At 38.9% G+C, this 27,060-nt stretch overlaps 1 protein-coding gene across 4 annotated transcripts in view; it reads right to left on the bottom strand.

The window, feature by feature from the left end:
* Nucleotides 1-27,060, bottom strand: part of LOC109921175 (LIM/homeobox protein LMX-1.2) — a 207,938-nt gene that overhangs the window by 19,230 nt on the left and 161,648 nt on the right. For all 4 annotated transcript variants that reach the window (XM_048613858.1, XM_048613859.1, XM_048613857.1 and 1 more), the window contains one exon: nucleotides 5,157-5,389. In XM_048613858.1, coding sequence (XP_048469815.1) covers nucleotides 5,157-5,389 — 233 coding nt within the window. The remainder of the gene's footprint in view (nucleotides 1-5,156; nucleotides 5,390-27,060) is intronic.

The following is a 27,060-nucleotide window of genomic DNA, read 5'->3' as shown; positions in this document are numbered from 1 at the left end:
GGCACTTGGTATTAATTCAAACACTTGACTGTGAATATCAAACACACAAAGGCCACATAAATTACTTACATATAAAGTGATATCCCTTCCATTCCTTTACCCAAATAACATGCAATAGTTCCCAGGAAGAGGACAGTTCCTGCACTGGTATTGCACTTTACAATTCTGACACTTGTGAATTTCTGAATATGCTCCCAACACCACTACTTTCTTCCATTTGCCAAATCCTCCCATCCCATAATTACTGTCCGCTCCAAACCCCACTATGGTCATGGCCCAGCTCCATTGACTATACCTACTTCCAAGATAGGGCAGCACAGTGACTCAGTGGTTAGCACTGCTACCTCATGGTGCCAGGGACCCGGGGTCCAGGTGACTGTCTGTGTGGAGTTTGAACATTCTCCCTGTGTCTGCATGGGTTTCCTTTGGGTGCTCTGATTTTCCTCCCACAGTCCAAAGATGTGCAGATTAGATGGATTGACCATGCTAAATTGCCCGTAGTGTCCAGGGATGTGTAGGTTAGGTGGGTTAGCCATGGGAAATGCACACCAGGTAGGGGGTGAGTCTGGATGGGATGCTGTTCGGAGAGTCGGTGTGCACTTGTTGGGCTGAATGGCCTGTTTTCACACTGTAGGGATTCTATGATACATTCCAGGATTTAAAAAGAAATTGGAGAGATAGTATCTCCATTTGGAGTGCCATGTCTCTCATGGATCTGCCATTACATTCACTGAAGCCTCAGGCATGGAGAGCATGCCTGCCATTCTTAAATGGAAAATGAACTTGTCCACTAGAATCCTAACGGTGTAGAAAGGGGCCATCCAGCTCTGCACCGACCCTCCAAAGAGCATCCTGCCCAAACCTGGTTCACTCTATCCCCTTGCTTAGCATGGCTAATTAGCCAAACCTGTACATCTTTGGACTGTGGGACGAAACTGGACCACCCGGAGGAAACCCACGCACACATGGGGAGAATGTGCAAACTCCACACAGACAGTTGCCCAAGGGTGGAATTGAACCCAGGTCCCTCGTGCTGTGAGGCAGCAGTGCTAACCACTAAGCCACTGCGCCATCTAAATTGAGCCACTTTGGACAGGATCACTTTGAGTGGCACGGTGTGGGCATATAACCTTCATTTGAGCCTGATGGTTGTGTTCAGAATCCTGCAGGAAAAATCCGGTGCCAAATCTCAGTTTGAACCATTCCTCTGTATTACTATGAGGCAATGCAGGAAGCTTAGAGATGTGCTGCACACAAATGGAACCTTCCCATCACTGATATGCTTGCTGTTGTCTGTATGTTTTGTTTGCCATTGCAGTAATGTTGTAGTATTGCTCCCAGAGGAAGCTGTCACTCACAGCAAAATGCTGTCCTGAAGAGGCAGTGCAGTCAAATTTTGAGCTTTGAATGTCACATGGTCAATGAGTTCCAACCCCCACAACTTACAACTTTGTTTTTAAGAGTCCTTGCATTTACTTTTCCTGATGTAGCAACTGGGATCCATTTACCTGTGGTGTTTACATTAGCTTTCTATACTAACAGTTGGTAGAGAAGAATATCGGTGAACATTTTTCATCATACATCATAAGGGTAATTAAACTGGAGTAACTGTTTAATAATTTTTTTTTAAAAATAGTTTATTCATTTAAAATATGGCTTCTTCTGGTGAAGGGAGCATCATTTAAAATGTAAGATGGCTGAAAGTTGAAATTTTGAAGTTACAGTTGAAGGGTTTTTAATTCAAAAATTATGATTCTAAAACTATAAAATGTAAAGTGAATCAACAGGTTTTATTTTGCAAAATTTGGAAAAGTAAGCCAGCCGGAAAGAGATTTATTTTAATATTGTTCACTATTAACTTTGTCTCATACACGCTCCGTACCATGATCTTCATTTATTTCGATTCAACATTTTTATGCAATGATCAAACGCCAACTCACTCACCTTAATAGCCATGTCATTATTAGCTTCCTGAAATGCCATTTAAATTTAATGGCTTTCTGAACATGATAACTCCTTGTCTTTGGAGAGTAACTGCAGGTCTGGCACCATCAAATGGCATTGCAGGTTTGTATTTTTTTTTTAATCGCATTTGGAATGAACATTTGCAAACAATAAAAGAAGCGAAACAGTTCTACAGTAAATAGTGACCTCCCATACAACCCTATCCCAGACACACACATACACAACATTCACTCGCTCTCTGCTGATATGAGTCTTTCTTTGATCATCTGTTTTTGATAATTCAAAAATGGTGAGCATTTTGTACTCTTCCAGCTGAATGTTATAAAGGTTAGTTAACTATTGGTGTTCCTTGGTGCCATATTTACATCTGGGCTGTTAATCAAACATGGAATTTGCCCTAGTCCACTTTGAGTTAAGAAGGAATGTTCCAGCAAACAAAAACAGGCACACGGAGATGCTTTGACAAATTCTTTGACAGTTGTCTGCAACAAAATAAGGAACAGCTGTAGCCAATACTGCAAATTGAATAACGGGTGTGGATGTTTAGTGGGGGCATTTACTTGAGTGACACACTGTTTCTTATAAAAGCTAAACAAAATAAACCTAGCTATTGACACATGGAGCAATTCTATGACTAACTCAAAATGTTACACATCTCACTGAACTCCAGTTGGAATAAGACAGTAACAACATAAATGAAACAAATTTTGACCATATGCCAGATACTAATTTATTATCTGAATTTATTCATAATCAGTGGTGCTAACAACAATTGGAAGGATTGTAGGGTAGTAAGTATTTTGGAATTTCTGAATGCTGACCCATATTGAAATAAAAAGGAGAAATTTGACTGAAAACATGTAGCTGTGAACAGAAAAGATGGGCTAACTTTGGACCCAGAGATTCAGAAGAAAGCCTGTACCGTTTCATTCATTTCTGCAGATGCCATTTGGTATCATTTCTAATCCACACACTGATCTCAAGAAGATGCCAGATGCTATGATCACTAAGACTAGGAAGAGTAGATCTCGGCAACAGGAAACCAAGGCAGGGATACACTGGGCAGTAAATCACCAGGCCTCGGTAAGAGTATGTGTAAAATTCTGGACACCACTCTTTAGGAAGGACGTCAAAACGTAAAATAGAATACCCCTAGAGGTGAGCTACTAGAATTGTGCCAGGGTTGAGGCAGTTACACAGACAGGGCTGGGATTCATCACGTTAAAGCAAGGAACGCTCACTTATGATTTAATGAAGGAGTTCCAAATTATGAGAAGTTTTGATCAAGGTAATAAGGAGAATCTGTTTCCATTGGCTGAAGATTTGATAACCAGAAGAGGCAGATTTGAAACAATTTACAAAAGGACCATTAGGGGATAGTGTAATTTTGCATACAACAGAGTGGTTTGCCTAGTGTGGCAATGCTTATATTATCCCCCGTAATGTGAGAAACTGGGTGTGAGTACTGAAGAATCCAGCAGACATTTATTACAGCTAACTATTATTTACAAACATTATATTCACAGGCACATAAGTGTCTGGGCTGATATTGGATTACAGGGACCAGCGTCCTTGTAGCAGAATGTCATGCTTCAAGTGATCCTGAGGTAAGATAGAGTCTGAGACTGTTGTATCTTCAGGTCACATGTTATGATACAGCGATGAGATCATGAACAAACCTTTTAAAACTATATTGACAAACTGACTATGAGACATCCACAACACAGAGAAAGATTTTTTTTAAAGTTAAGCAACGAGTTTTTATGTTCTGAAATGCACTACCTAAAAGGCTGGAATGGGTACAATAATAAATACCAAAGCCAAATTCAGTATATACTTGAGAAACTAAAAATTGAAGGGCTATGAAGACGGAACAGGGGCTGGGGCTAATTGGATAGCTCTTTCAAAGAACTGGCACATGCACAAAGTGACAATGGTTTGGTCTAAAATCTCTGATTCTAGATGTGCTAAATTCCCAAAAACAGGGACAAGTATTGTCTGTGATGCGAGATGTCTTAAAGACGTCTGATGAAATTGTTCTTCAAAGTGCATTGAGTATAGGTGTTGGGAGATCATGCTGCGGCTGTACAGGACATTGGTTAGGCCACTTTTGGAATATTGCGTGCAATTCTGGTCTCCCTGCTATAGGAAAGATATTGTTAAACATGAAAAGGTTCAGAAAAGATTTACAAGGATGTTGCCAGGGTTGGAGGGTTTGAGTTCTACGGAGAGGCTGAATTGGCTGGAGCTATTTTCCCTGGAGCGTCAGAGGCTGAGGGTGACCTTATAGAGGTTTATAAAATCGTGAGGGGCATCGATACGGTGAATAGACAAGGTCTTTTCCCCGGGGTGGGGGAGTCTAAAACTAGAGGGCATAGGTGTAAGGTGAGAGGGAAATGACAACAAATTACAACCACATGGCATCACACGCTAGTCGTGATGTATTTTCCAATAAATACCCTAGACAAGGCTGGGCCTTTAGATTCAACTTATTTATTTACAGGAGGACAACAGATTTTGTTTTTGCAGTGATATCATATATTTTGTGAGTCTGCAAGCATTTAACAACAAGGAGTAAAGTGATAAAAATGAGTAAAACAACGACCTAAGGGGCAACTTTTTCGCACAAGAGGGTGGTGCGCGTATGGAATGAGTTGCCAGAGGAAGTGGTGGAGGCTGGCACAATTACAACATTTAAAAGGCATCTGGATGGGTGCATGAATAGGAAGGGATTAGAAGGATATGAGCCAAATGGTGGCAAATGGGACTAGATTAATTTAGGATAACTGGTCGGCATGGATGAGTTGAACTGAAGGGTCTGTTTCGGTGCTGTACAGCTCTATGACTCTATGACTGTAAGGCCCATTCCAGCTCGTTGGTAGCTTTGGTGTGAACACAACCATTAAAATACGCACAGCATTGCAGGTCATTGTCATGACAACACATGACAATCACATGACATCACATGCTAGTCGTGATGTATTTTCCAATAGATACCCCAGACAAGGCTGGGCCTTCAGATTCAACTTAGTTGAGGACAACAGATCTTGTTTTTGCAGTGATATCATATATTTTGTGAATCTGCAAGCATTTAACAGCAAGGAGTAAAGTTATACAAATGAATAGAAATAATTTCAGCAATGATGGTGAATTTTTTGCTGTGGGAAATATTTGGAATGTGTAATCATTACCTGAGTCAGAATCATCAGGGCTAACAGAGCTCAGCAGTTCTTTTTCTTTCTCATAGTCACTTTTGCAAAGCAGCTGCCCCTCTTTCAAAACATACTCGTCACCTTTCCTCAGTTGTCTTTCGCAAACACAGCAACAAAAACAGCTCAGATGGTAAACGCATTCTAAAGCTCGCATCACAAATTCTGTCGGTGCTATCTTCTCCATGCAACCATTGCATTTCGTGGCAAACAATCTGGAAAAGACAAGAAAGTCTAAGACACAGCAATTTGTGCATGGCATTTTGTGATGCTTAACATGATTTGAATTAATAATTGTACCTTAGTTGCGTAGATGCTCAGGGAACCTTTTCTATCCAGAAGTTTGAATTTTAATGTTATGAGGATTTGTATGAGATGTCACACCAAAAGAGTCCCTTGTATGATTTCCTTAAATTATTCTACGTCAGTTTGTGTCAGCTACTAGTGGCTGAGGATCTGTTCTGGGGCTGGACACCTTATCTAGGGTAACACTCCAGCAGAGTGTTGAGAACCCCTTTCATTAGAGAAGTGCTTTCTGTTTGATGTGATTCTGAACAGTTGTAAAGCTGATAACACCATTCAAAGTGTGGGAGAATTATCCTGGCGAACATTCCTCACTAACCCAACACCTTGTTGAGCAGGTGGGTTGGTTGTTCCACTCAGCTCTTATCATGGGATGGTGCTCTGTAATAATTGCAGGTTGTATTTCCTAACATAACATAACAGGTAATTAATTACACATAAAAATAATCCACTAAATGGTAAGCAATTTGCAAATCCTAAATATTAACCAATGCCTACATTAATGAGACATTTAAATCATTTACCTATTGATCATTTTTTTCTCTTCACAGACTACTGATTGTGGCAAATTGTTTTAAAGCATCTAGGATTAATTCTTTTTTCCCCTGCTAAATCTAACTATTTTTCCCAATTGTTTCCTTAGTCCTCATCTTTTATCATGGTTCTAAAAATAACTCTTATAATCCATAGATATCAGGAACATGTTTTTGTTTTTAAAAATGTTAAGGAAAGAAACATTTGTAATAGTATGTAATGAATCCTTGGAATTCTCTGCCTAAGAGGATTGTGAAGGCTCAATGTTCAACATTGAGATCAATAGACTTCTACATATTAAAACATCAAGGGATACGGCAATGATGCAAGAAAATGGTGCTGACATAGAAGATCAGTCATGATCTCATTGAGTGGGTTCAAAGGCTGAATGACCTCCTCCTGCTATAATATATTTCTTATGTTGTTACATAACACTATACAACCACTAGTTGTTCCAACTTGTTTCACAACCAATGATGTACTTTCGAAAAACAATCACTGATGTTGGAGGCATAGTAATTATTTTTTAAACAGCAAGCTCCCATAAATAGTCCTGTGATAATGACCACATGATTTAGTTTAATAATGTTGATTATTACAGTTTGATTCGGTTCATCGGTCATATCTCTCCTGTGCTTCTTCAAAATAGTACCCTGGGACTTTTTCCCTCCACCTGAGAGAACAGATGGGGTCTCCAATGTATCATACAATAGATGACACCACTGATTTCATTCCCAAACCGCTGCAATACAGTATCAATTTTGATTCTTGCATTCAAGTCCAGGAGTGGGATTTGATCTCATGACTATCAGACTCAGAGATATGAGTGTTACCAGTGACAGCTAAACTTGTGCAATACAAAACGTAAAGATCATATTGTCCATAGACATTTAATTGATCAATTACTCTCAGAAAATGAAACAGTGTGAAGTGAAAAGGTTAAGTTAGCTTCATGGATTAAATTAGATTAATTCATCTTTCTTATAGTTTACAGGATGTGACTTTGGCTACATGTCAATTTAAGTGAGGATTGAAGAATGTTGATTGTCGAGTTATTTCTTTTCAGGGTTTAATCCTTCCATGTTCACCAAAGTCACCAGGGCCACATACCAGCTGCAGTACAGATGGCGAGAAGGGGACTGACTAGGTTGCAGGATTTCATCACTCTTCAAGCATATGCTGAAATGCTAGCACTGATTCTCAGTTTTGATCCTACTGTGGGAACAGGATCCCACAGCAGACACATCAGAGAACAGAAACTTAGTAATATTAGGACAGTCAAACCTGTACCCCGAGCCTACCCCAGTGATGTGATGCTGTCTACAGATATTGCTGCCATCCTACATACAATAATGACTGTTAATACCTCTGTTAACATTCATATAAAATAAAGTCCTCCAGAACATCAGGCAGCTCACAGGAACAGTCATGTGCAGAAGCTTTCACATCAGGTGCAACAGTATAAGAAAATTTGATAAAGAAATACCGACCAAAATTAAAAGCTAAAAGAGGGCTCATTATATATCAAGAATTGTCCAAATTCTTCTGTATGGCTGACTATTGACCATCGCTGACCAGTTTCAAAATCACATACATGTTGAAAATTTTGATATTGTGTATTGATACTAGTAGTGATTGGAACGAAGGTCAGGTGGATCTTATTGACAGTGAGATCCTTGATTGGGGGTTGTTAACCTGGGCCAATCAGGGAGCCCAGGCTGACAGATATAAATAGGTGATTCAGAGAGCCTCCTCATTCTACGGACCGGCTCAGAGCTGGCTCGTCAGAGCCCATGTACTATGCACTTGTAAATAAGGGGTGGCTTGGTAAGAGGATACCTGTCTCATCGGAGTTAGTTCAGTACTGTTTTGAAAGGAAAGAAGCAAATAATTACACTACCTTTCAAGTGTCCAGACACCCTAAAGTGCTTCACAATCAGTGGGGTAGTTATGAAGTGTCATCGATGCTGTAATGTAGGAGGTGTGTCAGATAATTTACACAAAGCATGGACTCACAAACAGCAGTGAGATAACATGACCAATCATCTGTTCTGAGGTGTTGGTTGAGGGGTAAATATCTGGTCAGCACATCAGGATTGCTCCCTACTCTTTCTTGAATGGTGCCACGGGATTGCAAAACAGTCCTCAGTTCAATGTCTCAACCAAAATAACTCCAAGAAGCAGCTTTTCAAGTTGAATCCACTAACCCAGCAGTTTATCACAAGTTGCCATTACTTGATTCTGAAGGAGATAGTTAGAACTGCCGATGCTGGAGTTAGGGATAACACAGTGTGGAGCTGGAGCAACACAGCAGGCCAGGCAGCATCAGAGGAGCAGGAAAGTTGACGTTTCGGGTCGGGACCCTTCTTCAGAAATGGGGCAGGGAAGGGAGCTCAGAAATAAATAGAGAGAGGAGGGGTGGGGCCAGGGAAGGTAGGTGGGATGGTGATAGAAATCTCCCCACCCCCGGCCTCATCCCATGACCAACCCTCCCTCTCATCCCCACCTCCTTGACCTGACACAACCTGTCCATCTTTTCTCCCACCTATCCGCTCCTCCCACCTCACTGACCAATTCCCACACTGCCAACCTGCACTCACTTATCACCATCCCACCTACCTTCCCCAGCTCCACCTCTCCTCCCTCTATTTATTTCTGAGCTCCCTTCTCCCTCCACATTTCTGAAGCAGCGTCCCGACACGAAACGTCAGCTTTCCTGCTCCTGTGATATTGCCTGGCCTGCTGTGTTCCTCCAGCTCCACGCTGGGTTATCCTTGATTCTGAAGGAGTTTGGTTCTGTAATAATTGGCTGCTGACCCTCTTTCAGACTGTCTTCTAGACCTTTTTTTTATATATAGGTATATTTCACTTACACGTTTACTTATTATATATGTTACTAAGGCAGCCTTGTCCAGAAAAGCCTAAAGGATTACATTCGGAAATCTTAAGCCTGCTGCCTGTATTGTCAATGAACCACCTGTGACTCTCGACTCACAATAAGCTGTAAATCAGCCTCTTTGCTCAGTTTAATTAAGCCTCAGGCTGTTGTCTAAATATGGGTGTTCTTGTGGTAGAAAGTTAAGTAATTTTTTAAGCTGAGTGGGTTTGGTACAACATGATTTAACTTTTCTTCTTTGATAGCAGATGAACTGTAACACGACAACCGATGACCAAAACACACCTTTATAACAATAAACAATATTTGCAATAATGGGTGGAAATGAGGATGAGTTTTTCAGGCATTGACATGATTGAAAATCTAGTTCTAAGACAGAAACTGATCGACGTTTACCTACAGTGGTTAATCTTGGCAAAAAAGACCCATTTTCCTCGATCTATCATTAAATCTTGATTGTTATTCTGCAGGTTAAAGTTCTGCAGTCTTTTTTAGGCAAGACAAATAAAAGGTGTTTCTTCACAATCTCAGCTGTATCCAACTTAATCAAATATCGTAAATAGGTAGATAAGTTTCAGCAAAGTGAAGTGCTCAACGCAAGTCTTTTTAAGTTTCTTTGTGCTTGTCCATGTTTAGAGTGACATTTTACATGATTTATTAAATATTAAACTAAGAGCCAATCAGTTTATTCCTTTCTAAGTACAATCTGATAAATCTTTTAATGTTTTATCATTTTCTGAAATAAAATGCAGTCTCACAACTTAATTCTTTTTTGAATATAACCAATAAAGAACCATTTGAAATATACAAAATAACAACTGTGGAATATTTTGTTCCTCATGAATGCAAAAGGTATGACGGACATTTCACAGTATGGGATAAAATCCACTTTCTTTATATGGTATAAAATCCACACTCACCAGTCTTTTCTGTGATGAATTTACAGTTAAAACTATTATTCTCCTGTTTATTATCTCAGAATTCACACAATGTCTGTATTTCATGATAGTCTTAAGCTGTGCTATGTTTAATTATTCCATTAAAAATGAAGTCATTTGGAGACTGAATGTAGAAGGATTCACAACTAAGTAAAATGTTTTGTACTCTTCAAGAAAGTATATCAGCATTCATTACTGTGAAATGATTTGTATTTGCACTGCGCCTAATCTAACTGCTGACTGGAGTAAATCTCAGAACCTGTCAGTAATAAAGCCAGTTTAAGACCTGAGATGACGATAATATTGCACAGGACACCTATTATGAGTGAACACTATGTAGGCTTCACTGCACAGTTTCAGATCGTGGCCATAAACCTTTAAAGAGTAGGCAGATGTTTCAAGCCTAAATCAGAAGGCTGATCTGTGTTAGTTAAAGGAAGTGACTATAAAGATTTTATATAGTAGGATATTCCTCTGAAGTGAAGTCTGATTCAGTAATCCTTACAAACATAACTGCTGTTATATGATCCATTGTGTCTTCCTGCTTAAGTCAGAAACATCTGTTGTTTAATATGTACAGCTGATTTACTATCTATAGGGTGCTTATCTTGCTTTGGATTTGACCCTGTCCTTTTTGCTGCAAATCAGTACTCCACTGTTTACTTTTACATTGTCCTAACAACCCACTCTTTACCTCTGTATAGCTTTGTCCTGCCCTTCATTTCCTTTGTTGTGTGCAAACATAGTTTAATTGTTTTATTATAACTAATTAATTATGATTAGATAGGTTTCAGTGCAGTTCGTGCAATTTGCTGTTCACATTAAGTGCGCTTCAAGAAGTCCGATAAATGAATGGTAGTTATAAAAGTCTACTCACTTAGCTAAGTTGCTTGTTTACAGAATTATCTCTTGTTCTGAATTGGGCATAGCAATAAGCTGGGATTTATTAACTCTTTGTTTGAATTTGACTATGAAACAGATGCCACTGACCTGCTCATGTTTTAAATTGTGTACTTACACGTTTCATTGGGTGATAATATATGACAAAAAAAGTCTCCGCTGTAAATTTTCACACCATTAAAACAAGAGCAAAGAATAATATTATTTCTTTATGCTTCTCGAAACTAAACAAACAATAGTGCACGTCAATAATAAAAATATTCTCACAGTTTAGATATTACAACAATTATTTCTATCTTGGATTTCAGTCAGGTTTTCTTTTGTGAGTCTATTTGTTCCTTGTCTCAATTATGTAGTTTATTCTCTTGTATCTGTTCATTATCTGAAAGATGCAGTTTGTGTCAATTTTTGTTTCATGACATTTTGATGAAAGAATTTATGAAAAATCAAATTATTGCTTCTGGCAGGGAATTAAAACAATTTTTCATTTATAAAGCAAAGAATATTACTACCTTTGGGAATTCCATAATTCTTTTTGTATTCCCTTTCCTCTTTACAGCGTTAAACTGCACAGCACATATAATGGCTTCAATTTTTCCTAATCTGTGCTGAAACACAGAAATCAGTGCCATAAATTATTGAGTTCTGGAGCAGAAACCCCTGGCACTGCCATCTGAATTTCAAAACCTTAAAAGTAAAATCATTGATGAAAATACATTTTCCCATCTTAAACAGTGCACAGTGCATTAGGTGAAATGCTACCCAAGATGATACAATGAGGTTTGAGATTTATAGCGACACATTACAAGGGAAAGCATCTTCCTTGGGGTACTCTCATTTTCTTGCGTATGGTGACTCCTGCATATAGTTCCTTTCAATGTTTGCTTAATGGCTCACCAAAAAAAATCATAACTGCTCATCAAAAATGTTGCAAGGGTTGATGAAGGGAACATGAAACCTGAAGATTATACTGCCAAGCCGTCACCTATAGAAAGACAATGAGATGCCATACAGCATCAAATTAAACTTTAATCCCCTTAAGCAAGCGTTTCAAAAATCTCTGATTCATATGTCGAGGATACATTATCGCTGTGCACCTATTATAAAAAAAAAGATAAATTTGTTGGCAGTGAACATTCATTTGTTGACTATCCATCCATCACTGACAATCTGACAACAAATAATATACGATTCTGATGCAATCTCATAAAGTTCTGGCAAAAAATTCTGCATGATTTTACCACCATTTAAGGAGGAGTATCTGGTTGAATCAGATTTTCCTGCACAAAAACACAGAATGTGTCATCTATAAGTAATGGAGTGCTTTTGTGCCACATGCTCACATATATTATTGTAAAAATATCTATGTTGTCACAATCATTGTTAAATAGAAGCACTGTTTGCTTCTTGCATTAATCGCTATTGAGGTGTTTTCTCCATTCCCTTCTGCCATCCCCAAACCCATTTCAGCATTTAGGTTTTATGATTACAGAATGTGTCACCAGCTACAGCAATAATTACTGAGTACAAAGGTAATTATTTCATTTTGTCGATTTTGTAATGCAAACAAGTTATGCTAAGCAGTGATACCTACAATTTACCTCTTTCACCAACAATTACCTCAAGTTCTTTCTGGATATGGGTACCTGTGATTTATTGCTGACTGTGTCAAACTGTAGTAAGGGTTCTCTCTTTCAGCACTCATACAGCAAACACAACATGGCATGACAGTTTATGTGCAATGTGCAACAACAACTTGCATTTATGTAGTAGCATTGATGTATTTATAATGTCCCGAGGCATTTTACAGGAGTGTAATAAAGCAAAATTCAATGTTGAGCCATGTAAGAAGATAACAGGGGATATAAAGGACTGCAGATGCTGGAAGTCAGAGTCGATAAAATGTGGAGTTGGAGGAGCACAGCAAGTCAGACAGCATCTGAGGAGCAGGAAAGTTGATGTTTCAGGTCCGGACCTTTCATCAGGACAAAACAAGATAACAGGACAGAGGACAAAAAGTTTGTTCAAGTACAGGTTTTAAGGAACATCCTGAAGGAGAAGAGACAGGTAGAGAGGCAGTGGAAAGGGATGTATTGAGGCAGTGAGTTTTGGAGTTCCCGAACTTCAGCATTGGCGTAAGGAAGGCACAAATGGTGGAGCTGATTAAAATCGGTGAGGCTCAAGTGGCCAGATTTAGAGGAGCTGAGATAGCTCGGAGGATTGTGAGATTGTAAGTAAATACAGAGCTGGGGTGTGAGACACATGCAGGAAAATGAATTTGAACAAGGATAACATTTTTCATATTGAAGCATTGCTTAACCAACAGCCAATGGTCAATCAGCAATGCAGCAAGTGGGGAGTGGGTGAATGGCACTCAGATACGGGTTGGGGCACAAGCAGTGGAGGTTTAGATGACCTCAAATTTACGAAGGGTATGATGTTGGTAGCTGTTTGGGGGTAGTCTGTAATCATATGCAACAAACATGGCATGGTGGTAGAGCTACTGCTCCTGAAGCCTAAACAGCACCTTTCCCATTGGGTTACATACTATCAGCTTGTGGTCCACCTACCATCCATTTCAATAAATCTATTTTAATCTATGTGTGCTGCAGAAAACAGAATATCCAATAAAGTAAGCACAGTGAATACGGTAAAGAAAACTACCCCAAATATTAAAAAAGCTGCTTCTGCACAAATATATGTAGTATTCGATGTAACATTGCATGTTTAAAAAAATAACTTGATGTAAGATTTTCTTAAGGTGACAATTTGTTATACTTTTCCTTTTATATTAACTCTGTATCCCAGCTTCTTTATTTTCCGTCTCATTCAACATGACTTTCCCTCTTTTTTCTCCTCATTGTTGCCAGCTATTATTTTCCATTTCCCCTTATTGAACATTTCATTATTTTTTCGGTTGTAATACCCATTTGGCCTGTCTCCTGTCTTCCTGTTTATCTATTGTCATGTCTTCTAAACCCCAGGGTTTGCTCTTTAGCTCTTATACCAATGAACACTGAGGTTTTTAAGAAAATCCAGGCATGACACTCTACTATAGCAACCACACCTCCCCAGGAAAGCAAGGACAATCTCTTATGTACCAAGAAAGCCTTTCACAGCCTGGCAGCAAGAGTAATTCCTCCTTTATGGAACAAGAGGGATTAGTGGGGTGCACTGGACTGAGGACTTAACCCTACCCCCCAGCATTTTTTTCCAGCACTAGTCATTCAGACCCCTGCTGTTGTGTACCTTCAAACAGAGCAGAAAAAAAGTTCTGAATGATACAAGAGCTGTGTTGTGGAAGAGTCTAATCTTACTTTAATACTTTTCCAAGTTCAGAACCTAAATCGAAAGGCAAATTAACCCATTAATTACCCTGTGCGTGCTATATGCAGGAAAATTAGTGTTGTACGAAACAAAAACTTATTTACAAGAAACATGCATCCATTGTGACTGAACAATTCCACTGTTTACTTGTTAAAAGTTAGTTGAAATAGTTAAAGTTTAAAATTTAATTCAATTAGAACAATGGTTGTAATTAGAGTTTAGTGGCATTAACATTTTTAAGTTGGTATATCAATGAACATGCAGCAAAATGTTCTTAATACAACAGAAATGCAACGCTTTTATTTAATCATTTTCTTGCTCAATAGAGTTATATCAACTGCAGCATAATGTAAATTGCGTACCTTAAATTACAACAGAATTCCTATATAACCACAATTAATTTTAGTAATCTGTAAGGTACTAGTTAAACAAATTATAAAATGTGCTTCATTTTGTTACTGGGACCAAAGAAAAACCTGATCCATTCTTATTTGCTTCTTTTTTTCAAAAACATGGTGAAAATTTTCACAGCAAAAGTAGCATTTGAGTGTGTTGATAAACAGAACTATTTTTAACAGTGCAACCAAAAAGCTCCCCTGTCAGTGTTAGGTAAATGACCCAGTAAGTAGTCTGTTGGGATACGATTAGATAAGACTGATAAGACAAGCACTAGCTTAGCTCCTGGCATGTCATTTGTGCATCTGTGTTTGTGGTAAGGATCTTATAGACCATCCTCTTCACACCTGAATCCACAGATTTCCAGATAAATTGCGCATGGTAAACTACCCCGTGTGGCCTTTCACCGAGAATACTAATGTTGACTCTGTGCTTTCCCATAGGTTTATATGGGCTGAGCATCTCTGCAAGGAATTAAAGGTGTGCAGAGTCAATCTTTGCCAAACAATCAAAATGAGATCTGAAAAGCAGATTTAACATTGTGTAGTTTATTCTGGGCTTTTAATGCTGTGCTAAAACATAGGTCTCTCTGAATGCATTTCTGTACCCGTTTAAAGGGAATTCATGTAAAAAATTGAGACAAGAATAGTTGAACCAGTTTGTGAAACATATGAAGTCAATATTCAACAACACTTACATTTCCCAAACTTCATGTTTTGAATATGAAAAGAAATGTTAAGAGGCTTAATTTACACTATATTCCTCCAAAGATATTTTATGACTTCTCTGCTTCATTGCTACATCATGGATGCTTTAATTGTTCTATCTGTTCTCCAAAATATAGAATCTACTAAACGATATAAAGTAGATTATTGTTCTCCAACAGTGTACCTCCACTGCAGTTTGAGCAGAACAAGAACCATTTAATATATAAGCCAGCTAGCATGGAGTGAACTTCAATTAAAATTACTTGTGAGAAGTACACTCCAGGTGCTAGTACCAAGAGCTGGTTCACTCAATGAGTTTAACCACCTTGTCATTTTTCTGACTGTTCAGGGTCAACATCTTATGACAAATCCCATTGATATCTTTGAGGCAGTGACCATCATGCAGTGGTGCCTGAACTGCCTACAACTCATATGTACATTAGAGAGCACAGTAATAACAGGCTCAGTTTGATACCATCATGTTGAATTGTCTGTAAATTAAAATTGCTTACTTGCGAATTAAAGATCTCCCATTGGGTTACAAGGTTTTCAGAAGTGCTGGTAATTACCAATTTTAAATTTGACTTTATTACATTTTTGTTGAATTAAAAGACAGAAGCATTTGTCAACCTATAACAAGATATTGATACACAAAATGCAACCAAAGGGAAGGTCATGGTGTTTATGAAAAATACTGAGCGCTTTTGAAAATCTGGCTAAACAAACATTTGAAAGTCTTCAAAGGGTTCCTATCTTTCGCTGTATTTACAATAATAAATAATGGCCAATATGCTTTCAAGGCAGGACTTGTAAAGTAAAGGCAAAAGGCACAACTGCAAGTTCATTTGTGTAGTGAAATGCATCAGTGTTGATTGCAGACACCATTAAGCTGCTTCATTTCTCTTTGAGAATCTAATCTAAGTTTTTTTTTAAATAAATGCTTTACTTCTCAGAATGTTTCTACCTGCTGAGGACTCCTTAGAAACAGTAAGATGAGACTCTGACCTTATTAAGACCAAGTTAAAGAATAACAACATATTAAGCTTTCACCACATGACATGAATGATTCTAGACTAAAGACTTATCATTTCTGCTACACTTCTCCTTCAGATAGGAATCTACACTCCAATCACTTGAAGAGATAAAAGCTGTTAATAGCTTTAGTACTGGGTATTTTGACTCAATAACATGTCTTGTTTTCATCTTTGCATCTTATTGGTTGAGTTTTCACTGTCTCCAAGTACACAATCTATTGAGAGGCTTAACTGCTCCATATTTTGGCCAAAAAGAATACTGTTTATTAGTATGAAAGTAGAAACAGCTGTAAACATTTGCTTTGATGAAGAGGACTATGACTTCTCTGTGCCTTAAGGCACATACCCACTGTGTGTCAATCATTAAAAGAAGAATGTAAGGTGTATTCAGGGTCAGTAGAAGGCCATTGGACATTTCAAAGGCCTTGGGGGTTCCAGCAAGCCCAGCATGGCTTGGGGGACTGAAAATTTACAGGCTATATCGCCTTCTGACCTTTGGCCTGTACAGGCACCTCTCTGGCTAGCCTTAAGCCTGAGTCTGTCTCGTGGACACACAAGGTGGCACTGCTTGAGATCTCAGGACTCTCACATATTTCTGGCTGCCATGTGAGGTTGCCTGCTTGTACAAAGAGTAAGTCAATTCATCCTGATGTTCTAAAGATGTGAGTTAAAGACAATAAATAGAAGATCCTGCTGGTTTTTATTAACACTTGAGTTCCATGTGTGTAACACAGAGTATTATGATCCACTGAATTCAATAAGGGATACCTAAAATATATATTTACACAGCCCCACTTTTAGAACAGTAGATTAGGCATTTTTTTTATAACAGCGCAGTAGAATCTGGAATTCCAGTAAGGTGTTTTTTCCCCAATGTAATTCGCCTCTAAATTTTAGGATATGATGTGCTTTTCCTCATTTTATTTTTCTGATTATAAGTTTCATTGAAAACATCAGCAATGTTATCGGCTGCAAAACAAGTATACAAGAGAAGTAGCACAGTTTGCCAACTGTTTAGCAGTGAGAAATCAGTTGGCTGTTAATGCCAACACTCTAGGGGAGAGAACACAAGCAAAGCAGAACAGGAACTGACTTTCATATCTAATGGTATTCATCATTAACTGGAGCAAATTAGTCATGCCAAACTATTACAAGAGAAGGCGAAAATGTTTGGAACTGTTTGCAATGACTTGTTACCTTTCTCAGGAGACTGATAAAATATTTATCTTTATTGAAATGCCAGCCTTTAAGTCTTTGTACACAAAAAGATGTACAAACAACCTCAAACACTTTAATTTAGTTACCAACATGTGAAAATGAAAGTAAATCCAGCCTCTTGCCTTTGGTCAGCAGTTTGCAGCATGAATCCAGCTTGATGCACTGACCTTTTCAGAACTGAAATAAGAAAGCCGATTAAAATAATTTTATCACACCTAGTGGCACAGCACACTCTTTGACTTTGAGAATGCTTTGAGTTAGTCGAGAAGACTAAAGTGGTGCTGCCTTTCTGGAAGTTAAGGTGCTGGTGACAGAAAGGTTGGAGTCAGAGAATTTGCAGCCATCGGTCCAAACACAGACTATCATGAAAGCAATTTTGGATTAGGTAGTCTCAGGAAATTGAGGTTGCACCGTTGGCAAGCCCACATGCTAAACTTGTATATTTCTGTAATAGTATAAAGAGCAATTAAGTGGGAACGTGGATCATTCAACCAAAAGAAAGTCTTCATATTGATTAACTCATTAAAAACATCAATTATTGAACCATATGCACATTTGTAGTCTGCCATTAATTTGACAGATTAAATGAAAACTTCATTGAAAAAAAAATTCTAAATTTATGCCATTTCCATCATTTAACAAATAGTAAAGCAAGTTAATGTACTGACTCATAAAAACTCCTATTCTTCGGTCCCCCAGGCACTTTAAACCTCTGTTTTAAAAAGATGCATTATACTTAATCACTGCCTGATTCTTACTAAATTAACATACGTTTACATAGTAATGAGCTTTAAATTGAGGCTCTTTCTTTTTTAATTAAGATCCCAGCAGGTGCAAATATAACAGATTACTTAAGAATATTCCGATATCAATGGCCCAAAGCATTTTCATTCTTAAAAAAAACAAATTTTAAAAGCTGCAGGTGTTATATATCTAATCATGCTGTTGTATTACATCTGAAAATTATAAATAATTTACTTTATCTATTATACAACAAAATCAATAGCCTGAAGGTTCCACTCACTTCTGCTGGATTTTTTCCAGGTGCAACTCACCTCAAATCACAGTACTGCTGCAAAAGGTTGTGGAATTTCAAGCATGGATTGTGTTCTGTGTAAATAGGGCTTCCATAATCGTTTTTGCTCGTTCCCCAAACTACAAAGTGATCAAGTCACGCCATGCCACCACCCCACCCCCTCCACCCCAAGGCTAACATAACCACCATTGTGACCTTCTGCCAATTGTCCTCATTTACAGGCCTTCAAAAAGGCTCTAAGTATTAATCTGCAACTTTTGGATTCTAGGATGTAGTCGATACGTATTCAAGGGCTTAAAAAATTATGAAGAAACAGACTGCTGTCCCCCAGCAAAATTTATACAAAATGATGCCTATTTAACAGTCATTTCAAAACAGGTTCCTCATCGGCAGTGCACTGAGAATATGATAAAAAAAATTTTTAGTGGTTAAAGTCATTTTTTGTTCTACAAATCAAACTTCACCCAGTTGCCACTCGTATTTAAATATCTCAAGGATACTTTTTAAAGGCTTTTGTTTTAAAAGAAAAGTAGCATTTTAAACATCGCCTGATTGTGCTGAGTTGTGGCATATTTTGTGTCTGGTGACATACAAATGAAATACTGATGTAAGATGATGGTGTGATTTTAACACCACTGGAGCTCATTTCACCAATTCCACCCAATATGCAATTGTATTTTAAAAAAAACAAAAAATGTAAGATACAATGGATCAAATAACCTCCATTTGTGCTTTAAGATGCTACAATTGTTTGATTATGGACAAGACTTTCTTTTGTTGAAAACCCAATTGAACAACTAATACATTTGAAAAACGAAAGAACTGCAGATGCTGTAAATCAGGAACAAAAACAAAGTTGCTGGAAAAGCTCAGCAGGTCTGGCAGCATCTGTGAAGGAAAAAACAGAGTTAATGTTTCGGGTCCGGTGACCCTTCCTCAGAACTGATGCTTTTGATTGTTTTACATCTTCATTCCCATTTGGGGAAGCACTGGAAAGATTAGCAGGCTGCTTATCAACCTGTTGATCCACATCATGAAGGTTCTTTCTTTGGCCAATATGTATTGCCCATTTTAATTGCAGGAGCAGGACTTGAACTTGGAACCTCTGGCGCAGTAGCAGGGGTACTGCCTTCAAACCACATCACATCCTGTTGTGCAGCTAAGAAGATGCATTGAAAGGAGAACATTTTGACGTAACTGCAGAAATTAAAAAGTATACAAAGCCATCACAGCAATGATTGTAACCAGAATTATTCAATCACAATCACACAATAACAATCATAGTATATTGTGCCAGACTAGGAGAGGGAGGTCTGGGAATGTGGAAGGTGTGAAGGATTTGAGAGGTGTGAGTGAGTACCACCCTCAGCTACTGAATCCTTTAGGGTGCTACGGTGGCTCAGTGGTTAGCAATGCTGCCTTGCAGTGGTAGGAACCCAGGTTCAATTCCCCCCTTGGGCAACTGTGTGGAGTTTGCACATTCTCCCTGTGTCTGTGTGGGTTTCCTCCAGGTGCTCTGGTTTCCTCCCACAGTCCAAAGATGTGCAGGCTAGGTGGAATGGCCATGCTAAATTGCCCATTGTGTAGATTAGGTTGGTTTGTAGGGGGATGGGTCTGGGTGGGATGCTCTGTGTATCAATTTGGACTTGTTGGGCCAAAGGGCATGTTTCCACACTGTAGGGATTCTATGATCTACTGAAACATAGGCAAATAAAAGGGCCATAGAAACCCTCCAGGTGCTTGCTGATCAGGAATTGTGGAGAGTTGGATTTGGTCCCTGTTCTGGTCATTTCTTGGGTGCCTTGATTTCTGGATGCAATCTCCTATACATTATGTTCCCCATTTGTAAATTACCCTCTCCCCACCTCTCCATGATCCAGTTGTGCACTGGCTGTAAATTGCATCTTGGTTCCAGGATTTTACATTCACAATTATTCAGGTTGTCAGTTATGGTTCAACATATTCCTTACAGTGTTATCATGTGACCGCTGCCTCCAGGTTACTCAACCCTGCTGTCCTGCCATTGGTCATCTACATGTCCACCTCCACAGTGCTCCATCTTCCTAGACCGACTGGAAAGTGAATAGTCACTTCCATTACCTAATCGTGTAACACTTCATTGTCAGTCAACAGCATCTTTTTTTCAATCATGTCAAATAAAAACCAGATGTCCCCTAAGAATATTTTTTTAATTGCCCCATGTGGTTGTCCTCCTACATTGCTCACTGCTATGTTGTAGTGATTAGATCCTTTAATTCCTGGAGATTTCAGGGCAATCCTACCAGGCGGTATGTCTAACCTGGCAGTTGCCCTTCTCCTGTCTATTGCACTCTCCCCACAATATTTAACCATATGTAAGCTTGTGCTCTGAGCTGGTCGATTTTGAAAAGGCCCCAGCTGGCAGTCCATATCAAAGTCAACTGCTCTCCACAGCTTGCCTGTTTAATGGAAATGATGCCTGAGGTCCATTTAAGACTGAGCCTTGGACCTCTGTCCCATAGTATGTACACTCCAGATGTTCCTCTGGCTTTGAACATTTCTTGCCTAGAATCTTTGACCACACGGCATTCATAATAGCACAAGCTTTACATTACCTTGCACCTCACTACTGAGGTCAACAAGTATCAAACAACTTCGGAAACAAGTGGACAGTCACATAGCTGCTTGATAAGCCCACTGTCCTGATTTGAGAAAGGCGCTATGGTTTATTTTGAAACATATTTGCAATTTAGGTGTAGATTTTTCTGCAATGTTGCTTTTCATTTTGCTGTTCATGCATAACTTTTCATTGATTACATTTCTGACCTCTGCCTTTTATCTTCTGAAAAAGGAATACATGATGCACTACAAAATTTTATTCAATGGTATGTGCATATTCTTTGTAAGTTATTAATGTCTACATGCAGTCAGTGTTCCCCAAACTGAACTATTTGCATAACTGCACAACCTACTTAGCTCATTGTGGAATTGCAAATAATAGTGAAAGCCAGCCAGGTGTCTCATGGGAACACCATCATCAAATTTCCCTCCAAATCAGACACCACCATGGACACGTCCATTGGATTAATATTCAACAATGTCCTACCGAACCCATTTGTAGTAACACTATCACCACAGAGATTGCAGTAGTTCAATAAGTCGAGCCATCTCCTTCTCTACTTATGGGTGAGCAATAACTTCAGCCTTGCCAGCATTGCTGTAGGCTTGGTGCTTTGTCAGTAAGCGCCTGTCACTGGTGAGGGCTGAGTTATAGCGCAAAACTGTTTATAATGACTGCCAACTCACTGCTCCTCTGCAACTTTGTATCTGCCATTAATGGAAGGTATATTATAAATAAATAAATACACTTCACACTTACCCATTTGTGTCATACTGTTTTATTGCATGGACTGTTACGGAATGTGAATCGATATTTTCATGCAGCAAGCCATACAAATCATAAAGTAATGAATATTGTACATATCACAGACCTGTGTTAGCTAAATTGTCACAAACACAATCACTTCCAGGTTTTACTTTATGAAGAAAACCACCAATTTTTCTTCATGTGTCAGAATAAATTCAGGTCTGGTGATCTCTTTCTGTCACAAGTTACACTCACCTATAATGTACAAGCTTCCTGACAGTGTGAAAGCAGTATGATCCAAGACTTGATGACATGGTAAGTGTAATTTCCTTCTGCAATACATTCATTTGAATCCAACACAGTATATATGTAATGCTATTTGCATAATCCTGCTATTTATATGTCAGATGTCTACAATCTTGTGACCATTTCTCCATTGATCTACAATTCATTTCTCCATGCAGCTTTTAGAACTTTGTTTCATGTCCTGTATATAATTTAGTGGCAATATTCACTGTTTTGTTCCTAATATATTTAAATTGGACTCTTTCACAAATATCCTTACAGAGCTCTGAGTGGAGGACACAAGATCAAAACTGCCATAAACAACTAAGTACTCCTTGCTTGACCTGTTAAATAACTATCCTCCTTCTGCCAAAGACATATATTCCTGTTTCTGAATAACAGGATTTTCTCGGATCTGCTCATTGAAACTGGTTTCACGTTATTTTTACCAAGGAGCCACACTAACACTCCTGAACTTTTTTAACCTTTATCAGGGTGAAGTAGCTGGTCAGTTGCTTCAGAATATTGTTGTAGGTAAACAATGGTCATTTTCCTTACAAACTTGTACTTCTCATAGTCACCACTTAAGAATTCTGCGCCCTTTGGCAACTTCATTAGCAGATTCATTGATAAATGCCTTATTCCCCGCCACCTCCCACCCCCCCACCACCGGTGAATTGTTAAAGGTAACAGCTCTAGATATCAAGAAATATGTGAATGTCTGAAATGCTTCCTACTCTAGGTGAGTAAATCATGTTATTGTCACTACATTGTGACAATTTTGAACAGTTGACAAAACCATGCCATCATTATTGACTGCACCTCAAACTTCATTCATTGCTTGTAAAGTGCTTTGGGATGTCCTAAGCTCATGAAACCACAACAGAAACACAAATCTTACATCATGCTACGAAATTTTGGGGTGGTTGGCGGGTTCACCCGCCAATTCATCAACCAATTTGAGTTTTAGTTGCTAACCAGACAGAAATAGCAAGGACCTATGGGGTATGTACAATATTCCAGTCACAATTCAGACAATAATTCCCTCAATGTTGTGTGCTGATTCGTCTGTGGGATAACGATGGTATGCAGCAGCTCCTTATCGATGACGTTTTTTAAAACTTTTCTTTTACCCAAATGTTTGAACCCATGGAAAACACGTTTCCTGCTGAACCTCCTTTTGCAGGCCTGTCCAGGAATTAGGAAACAACTTAGTGTGGCAGGAATATACTAGGGTCAAGATTCTATTCTTATAGTTCAGTGTCCAGCAACATATACTGATCTAAAATTCTCCCTGATGGCAAAAATATTCTTTTCTGAAATAAAACAATCCCTTTCACCATTATTCCCTCTGTGCGAAAGATGGCCTGACTGTTGCAAACCATGAACCATAATGGGACACTGTTAGACTAAGACACCGTTTATTCGCAGCAAGCTGAGTAGGTGTCAGTTGAGTCCTGAATCTGATGGACATCCACGGCACTGTAACTAATGCTCTGCATGGTTTTGTGAATATGCATGAAAACCTCTGCCCCAGTTGTGTCTAGAGAAAGCACCTAAAACAATTTAAAAATTCCTAATTACAGTGATATCAAACCATGACAATTTCAGAGCAGATTTATGGAAAGGAACAAGAGCTGACGTACAACAGTTGTGTGGAGAGACTAGAGAAACTGGGTTTGTTGTTCTTTTATCACAGAAGGTAAAATGAAGATTTATTAGAAGCAATCAAGATTATGAGGTTTTTAATAGTGAAATCTATCAAGAGAGTTGATAACCTAAGGTCACAGATATATGATCACTGACAAAAGTACTAAGTGGAGATGTGGAGAGTTTTTTTTATGTAACCAGTTGCTATGATCGGGAATACACTGAACAGAAGGATGGGGGAGGTAGATTTCAATCATGACTTTCTAATGGACATCTCATATGTTCAATACTTGAGAAAGACAATGTGTTGCAGGATTTTAAGAAAGAACAGGGGAATTGGATTAATTTTATTGCTTAATATGAAAGACCTGAAGCAGCCAGGCTGGGATATAATTAACAGTTGGCAATGGGGGTTCTTGCTGTTGACTGGGAAACTATGTGCTGCTATTGAGGAAGGTCCACGAGAATTAATCACCCATCAAGCACGCAAATGGTTAGTGTTGGGCACATCACATCCCTAAATGATAATCTATCTCATGTGGGGAGTTCACCCAGCAAAAGTGGGTGGCCTTCCTAATCACTCTCCACATGGTAAGGGTCAACCCTGCTACAAGCCCCCTTTCTGCACTCATGACTGACCACCACCTGATCAGATTATGATAGTTTGGCCCCAGCAAGTCCCACAAACTCACCTCCATCTATGGACCTACCATGCAGGTTTTGTCCAGGATCTGTGCAGTTCTGGCAGTGGCCACCACTCTTGGTGGCACTGCTGGGACAAAAAAGTTTCACACCTTCTGATTGGGTGGCAGCTGATGGAGACAGGTAGTCAGCCCTATAAGGACTGTAGCCCCATTGATAGGCTGTTAGTGACTTAATTGTGACTGAATTCTGTAAGAACTTCTGAAAAAGGTCATGGTGGCTTTCTAATCTGTGGATAGGGCCACACTGAGGCTATTAAATTCATCCCTATGTCTTTGCACTGCAGATGAAATCATTGTAAAGAAATCATGTTTTCTTAGGCTTCATTATTAAAAATGAGGCTCTAATTCTCTTCCATCCAATATCTTTTGAAATCAACTTAGTCTATCATCATAGAGGGAATGTGAGGAAAGATTTCTTCCTCCAGATTTGTTAAATCTGGAATGCACTACCTGCAAGTGTGATGGAATCAGATCCCTTAATAACTTTTTAAAGTCAATTGGGCATGTACATGAATAGCATGAATTTGCTGGGTTTCATGGGGGAAAACCTACAGTCTGGGACTAAATTACAAAGGACTGATACAGGCACAACAGACTGAATACTTTTCTCTATGCACTTAACACTCATCACTTATGCTAACAGCTCAGTACAGTGTAAAATTGTTGAATTGTTAGAACCTTGGGGAGACGGTGGAGTAGTGGTAATATCACTGGGCAAGTAATCCAGAACGCCAACAAATGTTCATGGGACATGGGTCCAAAACCACGATGGCATCTAGTGAAATTTGGATTTAATAAAGATCTGCTCATCTAATGGTGACCATGTAACCATTGCTGCTTGTCACAAAAAGCTATCTCGTTCACTAATGTCCTCTGGGCAAGGAAATGTGCCACTCTTACTTGATCTCACATGCATGTGACTGCATACCCATGGCAATGTGCTTGACTCTTACCTGCCCTATGGGAAATTAGGAACCTGTACAAAAATGCTGGCCCAGCCAGCGAAGACTACGGCCCATGAATGAATAAAAAATCCCTGGATGAGAGATGATAATGATACCCTGTTTGTTCTGGTGGGTATTCAACATCCCAATGCACAATATCTATCTTCACTCCACCACTGCCAACAAATTAGAGTAACTGGCTATAGTCATGTGTAGGACCCTACAAATTGATTGTAACAGTTCTCCCTTACATGGCAATGAAAATATCTGAAGATAAAAAATGTTTGGTGCTTGAGACCAGGGGTGAAAATCACCTTGAAGAGTAGCACAACCAATTGACAAACCTAATCATGACTTCAATGGAAAAAAGACTGGTGCAGTGTATTAAATTGCTGGCCATTCACTCTCACCAGTCTTGCACTGATCTCAAAGTGAAATTCACCATGCTACTTGTCAGTTCCATTTGTGTCGAGATTACACCAAAATGCAAACAACGTAAAAAGGGGAAGGAAAAACAATTTTCATGTCTGGGGTTATAATTTTTAAAACTATGAACAATTCTCAAGAACTATGTAACATGCCTTAAACTGCTGTATTTTTTTCCACAGCAGGTCACAACATAGATATGTAAGCTTTTACTTGCAAATTGATTCTCCTTCTCTAAATCCTGAGTTCCTTCCTTAATTGTGTGCCTTCTCTCTCTGCTCCAGAAGGCTATTATTTGCTGCAATGAATGGTCGCTCAGTGGTACAAATCACGTGCTGTGTTCTATGACTGTTTTCCAAAGGAAATAGTACCTTAGAATATAAACAAATATGATAATACATATTCCAAAAGTTCTTTCACCATGGTGTACCACGATGTTCATAGTTCACTTGTGTGAGGAATATAATGGACTTTCATTGGCTGAGTCTCCTTTATTTCCAACCAGGGATGCAACAGACTGTGTAAACTGGCTTCAAAACTAGAAACCCCTGTCAACAAACCACTATATTGTAACATCTGTAGTTTGACACTGCAGCTGACTAAACACTGGATGTGTACCTGGTCTCCAGATAACTAACTGTTTATTCTTCGTTAGCCAAAGTACACAGAGCTATTCTCATACATTTCATCACCCTCTTTTTTTCTTTTCCCTTCTCTCCCAATAGCCTTTTTCATCCGGAAGTGCAAGAGGGGAATCATTCTTAAAAATATTGAACATCTTTCATTTCAAACATTCAGAGCTGGCCCTTCCTTCTGGCTATGCCCATCAGAAGTGACGAAGAAGCCAAGAGGACATGATGAAACTACAAGACAGAAGTGTCACAAGCACACCTTCTGAACCATGTGGGAGAGAAAAAGACTGCATTGTTTCTTGTCCCAGTGGATGAGACTGAACAAATGAATAATGGCACAGCAGATTAGGTCATTCAGAGCAAGACAGCAGCTGATGTGCACTGTAATTGCTGGGACATTCTATATGCTGGGCTACTAACTCACTTTACAGTCTGAATGGACAATGTTTTGATGAAGCATAAAAATTGCCTTATGCTCTGTGGATGTGTGCAAACTGAACCTGAATGCTCTGGATGGGAGTGAGATCCATTTTTTTGTCTTTATCGACAGCCAGGTGTTGTCATGTAATTGTTAAACTCCTCAAAGATAAAGCACAGAAGTTAATTTTTT

Source organism: Rhincodon typus, chromosome 28 (genome assembly GCF_021869965.1).
Source record: "Rhincodon typus isolate 14 chromosome 28, sRhiTyp1.1, whole genome shotgun sequence".
NCBI lineage: Eukaryota > Metazoa > Chordata > Chondrichthyes > Orectolobiformes > Rhincodontidae > Rhincodon > Rhincodon typus.
This window is presented reverse-complemented; position numbering and strand designations above follow the sequence as displayed.